This window comes from Diospyros lotus, chromosome 9, assembly GCF_014633365.1.
Source record: "Diospyros lotus cultivar Yz01 chromosome 9, ASM1463336v1, whole genome shotgun sequence".
Lineage (NCBI taxonomy): Eukaryota > Viridiplantae > Streptophyta > Magnoliopsida > Ericales > Ebenaceae > Diospyros > Diospyros lotus.
Window position 1 is genome coordinate 15192253 of NC_068346.1, and position 8290 is coordinate 15200542.

The 8290-nt window shown below is 36.1% G+C and overlaps 1 protein-coding gene across 1 annotated transcript; it reads left to right on the forward strand.

Moving 5' to 3' along the window:
- Nucleotides 1-2: 2 nt before the first annotated feature.
- Nucleotides 3-6891, forward strand: LOC127809956 (proteasome subunit beta type-7-A-like). The gene is made up of 9 exons (XM_052349157.1): nucleotides 3-133; nucleotides 340-507; nucleotides 1998-2139; nucleotides 2255-2351; nucleotides 2446-2515; nucleotides 2598-2702; nucleotides 5705-5803; nucleotides 5922-6009; nucleotides 6568-6891. Exons 2-9 carry the CDS (start codon nucleotides 364-366, stop codon nucleotides 6642-6644), a joined length of 822 nt encoding a protein of 273 aa, XP_052205117.1. The 5' UTR covers nucleotides 3-133; nucleotides 340-363; the 3' UTR covers nucleotides 6645-6891.
- Nucleotides 6892-8290: the final 1399 nt, after the last annotated feature.

Sequence of the window (8290 nt, forward strand, 5' to 3'; positions counted from 1 at the left end):
ATTCTCATTTCTTATGCCCCAAGATTTCTCTATTTTCCCTTGAAATTCCCAAACCATAGAGCTTTCGTTCGTGCAGGTCCTCGTCCTCTCGACTCATCGATCCCTTCGACAGCCTTAGTAGCCTCGCTTAATCGTAAGTTTTTCACATACTTCTGAATGCAAATTCGTTTACACTTACATATCCATATTTTAGTTTACTTCACTGATTCGACAATCGTGAATCAGCGTATTTTTTTTTTTTAAATTCTAATGGCAGTTCAATCGAGCAATTTCGATGCGAAGTAGGTTAACCTGATCGATAATCTTTTTTTTTTTTTTTTATGGAATCTGTACGTGTAGGTTAGTGCGCATTTCAGATTCAGAATGTCTCACCCAGCAGTGGATGTCCCTTTGAAAGGGGGGTTTAGCTTCGAGCTGTGTAGAAGAAATGAGATGCTATCGAAGAAAGGCCTTCGACCTCCGTCATTTCTCAAGACTGGCACCACTATTGTTGGCCTGATTTTTCAGGTGCATTTTGAAGTTTATCTTTTGATTTTACTCGAGGTTCATCTGGTCAGATTTCATTTCATAGCCTAAATTTCTTGAAGCATTTATCTTGTGATAAATTCTAAAAATTGCTTCTATTGCTTGAGTATTTGTTTTCTCGCTTGCAAAGTGCAAATTGACTTCAAAAATCATTAGCTCTTTGCCCTAAACTGGAACATGTTATTGTATCATGCCATTTTGAAGGACAAGGGCTTTCTTAGAACCAACAAAAAAAAAAAAGGAACGACAAGGGCTTCTTTATCGTCATGCCCTGTAAGTACGAAATATGTTCCTTATAAGATGTTGAAGTAAACACCACAACTTTACCTTCTGCATCTGTGCTATCTGATCTAGGGATCAATCATGATTTGATTTTTTTATGATTTAGGTATTTAGTTCTTTGGATACATAGTATTCGAACTCCAGAACAATTTCCTCAGACAATTGTGAACATTTGAAACTGTCACACCCCAGCCAAAAATAAGTGAGTGCCCTGGATTCTCCTCTGAGACAATAGTTAAGAGCACCTATATTACACAACGGAAGACTTAATTTTTATTTATTTATCTTCCCAAGATCCTTTTTATATTTCTTTAGGACATTTTCTAACAATGAACTCATGTTTAGATTTCATGAAACCAAATTTGAGATCTGGTTTCACATTCATTTCAGCGAGCATTTCAATGCCTCAGGCACTTTGAGGCTTTTCAAGGAATTTTTTAGGTTTCCTGTTTCCCATTCCTTTCATCTAAAATTCAAAAGCCTTAGCTATCTCAAGGCATTTCTGACATAGTATCACTCTTAGATTTATTGAAGCTCTAAGCAAAATTTTAGTTTGAGTTTGCAATTGCACTTAAATGCTTTAAACATTGGAAAGCATTTCAGACATTTTAAATTTTTCCTGAAGCAAAATCAGTTGACCAGCCCAAACAGAAAAATTGGGAAAGTTGCACCAGACTTGGGAAGCCCTAAACCCCTAATCCGTAGGCAGTTGATGTCAAAACTTGGGAAGCTTAAATGGGTTCTATAGTTAATGAATCCCCAATTCCATCTAAAATAAATGCATAGGGAATTTAGTCTGTAATGTTAAAGCCCTCTTGTGATTATTTCTTTGAAACTCTCTTCCCTAGTTATTCCAACAACATGGAGATGAATAATGAAGAGCTTAGGTGACATGATATGACAATGAGGAGTCAGGGATAATGGCTTATAGAGATGTGTCTGGATATCTCTGAAATAGCAAGAATCAATTTGATATTAGTTGGAATTAGAATGTTTCAACACTCAGGGCACATGGAAGAAATATATAGTTTGTTGTTGTAATTGAACCTAGCGTTTCAAGTGCCAGGTCAGTTTTGGATCTACTAGCATTGCATTTATGCATGCACATTGTTGTTTGCTTACCCGGTTCCTGGGAGTGACTAATTTATATAGATGCTACTTAATGTCTCATTCTCACATTTTATCTTCAGGATGGGGTCATCCTTGGAGCAGATACAAGAGCCACTGAAGGACCCATTGTTGCTGATAAGAATTGTGAGAAAATCCACTATATGGCACCCAACATTTATTGCTGTGGAGCAGGGACTGCTGCTGATACAGAGGCAGTGACAGGTAATTTAAGGTTTTATGTTCCTATATTAGAATATCAGTAGTTCAGATGCTTGGGTAGACCACCACAACATTACATGTGGTCTTGAGCTGAGGTTTAACAATGATGTCTTTCTAGACATGGTCAGTTCCCAGTTGCAGCTACATTGGTACCATACTGGTCGGGAATCAAGGGTTGTGACAGCTCTTACCCTTTTGAAGTCTCATCTTTTCAAGTAAGGAATATAGTTTGAGATTTCTTTTCAGATATATTGAGTTCTTATTACTAAAAGATTACTAAAGAATTTCTGATGTTTTTCACTAAACCAGGCACCAAGGTTATGTCCAAGCTGCTTTGGTGCTTGGTGGGGTCGATGTCTCTGGACCGCATTTGCACACTGTAAGTGATGCCTAGTCATCATTTTAAGGTATCCTGTTTCATGGTATATGTCAGTTACCTGTTCATTTAAATCATTGCACAGATCTACCCGCATGGATCAACAGACACACTGCCATTTGCTACAATGGGTTCTGGTTCCCTTGCTGCAATGGCTGTTTTTGAATCAAAATACAGTGAAGGATTAACTGTAAGTTGGTCTATTCTTATTCTCAGAACTCTTTAGAATTTTGTACCAATTATATTTCAATACGAACATTTAACTGGGTATCTACTTCAAAGTACGCATTGGTCTTAGTACATTCATATTGGATTTTACTTGTAGCTGTTTGATACTTGGATTTCTGAAAGGGAAGGGGGCAGTCAGGCTAATATGTTTTTTCCCAACTTTTATTTTCTCAGGAGTGTTTCATGTATTGCCTAGAAAATAAGGCGTAAGAGTAAAATATTTTTATGAAAAAAGGAACTGTCTAAAGAGGAAAGAAATCATATCTGCAGCTATAATTTTCACATGATTAAACAAGATATCAAGTTCTAGGTTGCCAGTCATTTCTATAATTTCTGGCATGATTAAGTTATATTTTCTTTTCCTTCATTTTTACTGTGTTTAGGAAAAAGGAGTAATGGTTGTTGCATTTTATTTTTCTCTTAATAAGTTCCATGAAACAGACACAACCTTAGGCCTCTCTTTGATTAACACGAGATGGAATTTAGGAATGGGTTGAAAAAGGAGAATCCTGCTTCTTTGAAACCCTTTGTTTACCCAACCCAAGGAAAAAAATGGATACCCTAAAAGCATTTGGAATGAAAATGGAAAAATATAGCATAACATGCCCTTATTCCCAACTCACAGAATGGGTTAGAGTCATTTAGTTCAGGACTAAGAGAACATGGCTTCCTATTATGTTCAACATTGAATATGCATATGCTTGTATGATATTGATGGGCATAAAATCATATGTTCGTGGAAGTATTATTTCAACATGTATTGCTTTTATTTGTGTTTAAAAGATTCTGTATAACTCTGGGATTTAGTAAAGGCAAGATTGGAGTTTGTTCTGGACATGTTACTCTATTTTGACACAGCTAATGATGTCATATGGCTTTCTTAAATGCTTCAAGGACTGTAAGTGCAATTCCATAGCTCAGATGATTTTAAGGGTACTTCTCAAATACATACCTTAACACAATTATGTGATGAAACCATAAACAAAATGGATGAGACCTCCAAATAATCTTGAAATATTTACCAAAAGTGTTCAAATGATATCAACATTATGTGAACTATTTATTTAACGGGCCCTCTTGATATGAGATAGGGATGGGTACTTGGGCAGGGTTTGGGTGTCAAAAAATGGCCATAGGGAGGTTATGGGTGAAGAATTTAAAATACCTGCCAAAGGGGATAGGGTCCCTTGTTCATATCATACCCTAATATGATGTCATATATATATATATATATGTATGTATATTTATGTGTTGGAAATATCACAAAGATATCCTAGAAATAAAATAACAGTTTACTCAAAGAAGGACTCAAGTAATAGCTGGATTGTTCTCTTAATCTTATGGCCTGAAAAATAGGAGATGAAAGTATAAAGTGATAAGGTGATTTGGAGTTTGAAAAATAGGAGGTGAAAGGATAAAGTGATAAGGTGATTGAAAAACTCCAAGAATAAAGGGATAAAGGCAGCAGATAAGGCAGTAGAATAATCCAAGATATCTCAGCAAAATTTTAAATTCTTCTTGTTGTATTTTATCTTAAAAACATATTCAAATATGTTCCTAGAATATAAGAGAGAACCTAGTTGTTGTGTATAAATACCCTATACTACTTGAGAATCAATCAAACATCTACAATTTTCTTGGCTTGTTTCATTTTTCTATAGTATGTAATTATATGTTATAAACTTATAATTCATAAGTTCAGAAAAAAAAAGAAATCAGATATATATATATCGGGTATATGGGTACCCATCACCTTACGGGTATGGGAATGAGGGTTAAACAAAATACCCTGGGGGTATGAATACAGGTATGGGGACAAGAATGGAGATACTGGTGTGGGGGTGGATAGAAGGGTCCCTACCATACCTTCCCCATTGCCATCCTAATACAGGAAAGGAATAGCATTGAGATCATTGATGTAATGAACAGTTCAAGTATGTAACAGAAAGTTCTATTTACGAAACGTATGTAATGGACCCTTTTAAATCTGCAATTTAGTATAAAGCCGTAGGAAAACATAATATCTTTCTAGTGTTGTATATACTTAACAATAGAAGCAAATTGTAAAAGCTCATGACAGTTGAAGGAAATGGAAAAAATCTCAAGCCACCTAGTATAAGAATGGCAGTCAGACTCTAATAGCAGTCTCTTTGTACCAAGACTTGTAGTTGTATCCGTTTTAGCTCTTAATATGCTTCCAATTAGGAGGACCAACACTTCATTAAAGCATAATACATGTACATAAAAGCAAATATCTATTTTTCCTAGTAGAAGACACTTCTAAATTTCTATATGTATATTTATAAATATTTAGATAAACTTGTATGTTTGTGTTGTGTAATTTATGCATTTCAAAATGAGGGCTAATGGCAAAGCTTGCCCCCTAAGCATGATAATGACAGTCCAAGTCTGATGGTTATATCTATATCAAATAAGGACTAACACATGGGTAAACCTAATTCATGTACATAAAAAATAATATACCCATGTTCGTGTTGTAGCTGCCACATCTGTCTAGTATCCACCTCCTATATGTTTTGTGTATTTTATTAAGACATCCCATGCGTATGTTTTACCATGGTCCTATTCTTTTGTCTGGATTACAAGGTGTAGACTGTAGAGTGTACTATATCATACCAAATGCATTAGTTATGGCAAGACAGAAACAGTAACACTAAACTATCCCTACCTGTATCCTGATTAATTTCTATTAAAAGATGGGTACAACTGTACAAGTTCTATTTGGAACCTTTGTCTCTGACATAACCAAAAGAATAAAATGACAATGTCTACCATACCTGTCCTACTTTCTTGTTTTTTATTGCATATCTGTTCCTATTATGTTCTCGTCCTGCAAGATTGACACTGGGTCTTAAAGCAAATTGTCTGAAGTTGTTATTTTCATGATCCATTATCCACCAATGTATTTCTAGCAAATCTAAGTGCCAGCCATACTTTTTATAGAGGGATGAAGGAATAAAGTTGGTGACTGAGGCTATTTGCTCTGGCATATTTAATGACTTGGGAAGTGGAAGCAATGTAGATGTATGCGTAATAACCAAGGTATGTTGATTCGTGACAACATGCTTGAAAAGAACAAAAACTTCTCATTATGTGTGTGCTCGTGATAATATCTGGCAGAATGACTCCTGACCTGTTGTTAATGATGTTTTTTCTACAGGGGCAAACAGAGTACCTGAGGAATCACCAGTTGCCAAACCCTCGGACTTACATTAATGAAAAGGGCTATTTATTCCCCAAGAAGACTGGTTAGTGATTCTGACTCTTTCTGGACCTTGATGTTATTAATCTCAACATATTTGTGTTTGTTACCAGAAATCCTCAAGCTTGCAACAATTCTAACTTAGCGTATTCTGAGAAAACTCTGGTTTTGCCTTACTCTGCCAACCAATTTTTTGTCAGATCTCCTTGCCAAATTATAATGCTTGAGCATAATATAGATGTTATTTTGATCTTCTGATTGATTGTAGTACTAGTGATCCAATTCAACCACATTATTTTAATATATGACAAAATAAGTTTATATATACCCAACTAATAAAAAGTGCCAATAAATGTAATAACTATTGTCGTTATCTATAGAATCATGGTAGCAATGGAAAGTTGTTCCTTAAAAGTCATGGGTTCAAATTGCGGAAATTGTCTCGTTGCAAATAAGAGTGAAGTTATGACAACTTTCCCTAGGAATCTCATGGGCTTATGACACCCCTTTCTTTAAGTCATTAAGTAAAATTAATTTATGTTTTGAGTCACTAATGATATAATCCAGAAACCTATATGAAATTTTGGATATTTTATGATCGCAGAGATCCTGCTAACAAAGATTACACCATTGGAAGCTGCTGTGGAAGTAATTGGAGGAGGAGATGCAATGGAAGAATGAAGATTGTCGTTGAACCATCATGCTCAGTGCCTGTATTGAACTCTGTTGGGTTTATCTCATTTTTGCCCCACTGTTCAACTCCTCATTGTAACAAATGTAAGCTGCTTCTTTCTGCCATTGACATTAGTTTACTCCCCCCAAACTCTGTTTCCTGCAAGACTGGATCTAGCCATATTATTTTCCCAACGGTAACTTTGGAGATCATGGAACTTGGAAAGGATATATATATATTAACATGTTTTGTGTTCTTCACTGTTTAGGCTTTAGAAACTTTAGATTGTTTCACAAAAATAATAAAACATATAGAAATGGTGTTTCTAATGTCGAGGGGTGAGTTTTGGTAGTCCTGAATTAGAATTACAAAACCTCCTCTTTGTAATGCAAGACAGAGATTGCAAATAAGAAATGACATTCTGTGTCATGATCTTTCACATTACTTGTTTATTAGGGAGTTTTTGGCTTATTAATTTGTCACGTGAATCTAAGATTTAGAGGGGGAAAAAAAAGAATATGAGTTACATTTTGCCAACATTTTTGGATTATTACCTGTAATTTTTCAAATGGTACTGGAACTAGTTCAGGACCACCATTGAGCGAATGCAGGCCAACAAACTATTTTAAATTGATTTGCCGTCAAATTCAGATGTAAATTTATGGCCTGCAGAGACTGCCATGAAAAATTTGTCAGTTGTCATTGCTCAAGGTAGTATTATTGGCTAAATATATATTTTTGTTAATCTATTTTCATTTTTTTTTATTATTCAAATTTTTTGTTATTTCAATTACATTCTTAAACTATACATTTTCGAGTTATTTGTACTTTTCAGTTAAAACGTGTGACATGCATGCTGAAATGTCCAAATTACTTCTCGCGTGTGTATAAGAAATCAGTTGACAAGAGAAGACTGACAGTGGGTTGGTGGTGCCTCCGACCATTCGTCTCTGCCATAGTCTTTCTTTTTTTCCGATGGTGATTGCAAGAAGCCTTCGACTTGCGTCAAGCATGAAGATACAGCTAGCGACGGATTTGTGACGGGCATGTTGAGTGACTGATGGAGGCAAAGCTTCCTGTCATGTGTAGCTGGCAAACAACAAGCAGCCAAGGTTGTCGGCAATAATGAAGTTGGAGAGAGAGAAGAAGAGGATATGAAAGGGGGGGCGGTTGGTGTTGCAAAACCCTTGGGCTCGTTTTAAAGAAGACGGGCAATTGGAGGCACTGTTGATTGGGAAGCTAAAGCAAGAGGGAAAGGATTGGCGATCAATCAGCGGTGTCTTTGCCTATCCATCTTCTTCTTTAGTCATAGTAATCAATCGTCTATTTGATTGGTTCGTCTTCCCCAGCCAACAACTTCTTTATCTCTTCGTCTTCTGCCGCCACTATCGATGGTCTCTGCACCTTTTACCAGTTCCAATGCTATTTTATCTGCACCTTTTACCAATTCCAATGCTATTTTATCGTCAATTGCCCTCTACCATAGTCGGCAATCTTCTTTATCTTTCACCATAGTTGTTGGTCCGCACCTTCTCCTCCATCCTCTATACTTGTCGCCAGCCACCTCCCTTACCTCATCTCCAGTTGTTTCTTGTCCTACCATACTGTCTACCTAGTCTCATTGCCAACTATCATTTCTGTCGCACCTTCTCTT

Excerpts from the sequence above, each read along its gene's own strand:
- LOC127809956 (XM_052349157.1), top strand. The coding sequence starts at position 364 with ATGTCTCACCCAGCAGTGGATGTCCCTTTGAAAGGGGGGTTTAGCTTC. Across the intron at positions 2,703-5,704 it reads AATACAGTGAAGGATTAACT|AGGGATGAAGGAATAAAGTT; the intron begins GTAAGTTGGTCT and ends TACTTTTTATAG. Across the intron at positions 6,010-6,567 it reads TTTATTCCCCAAGAAGACTG|AGATCCTGCTAACAAAGATT; the intron begins GTTAGTGATTCT and ends TTATGATCGCAG.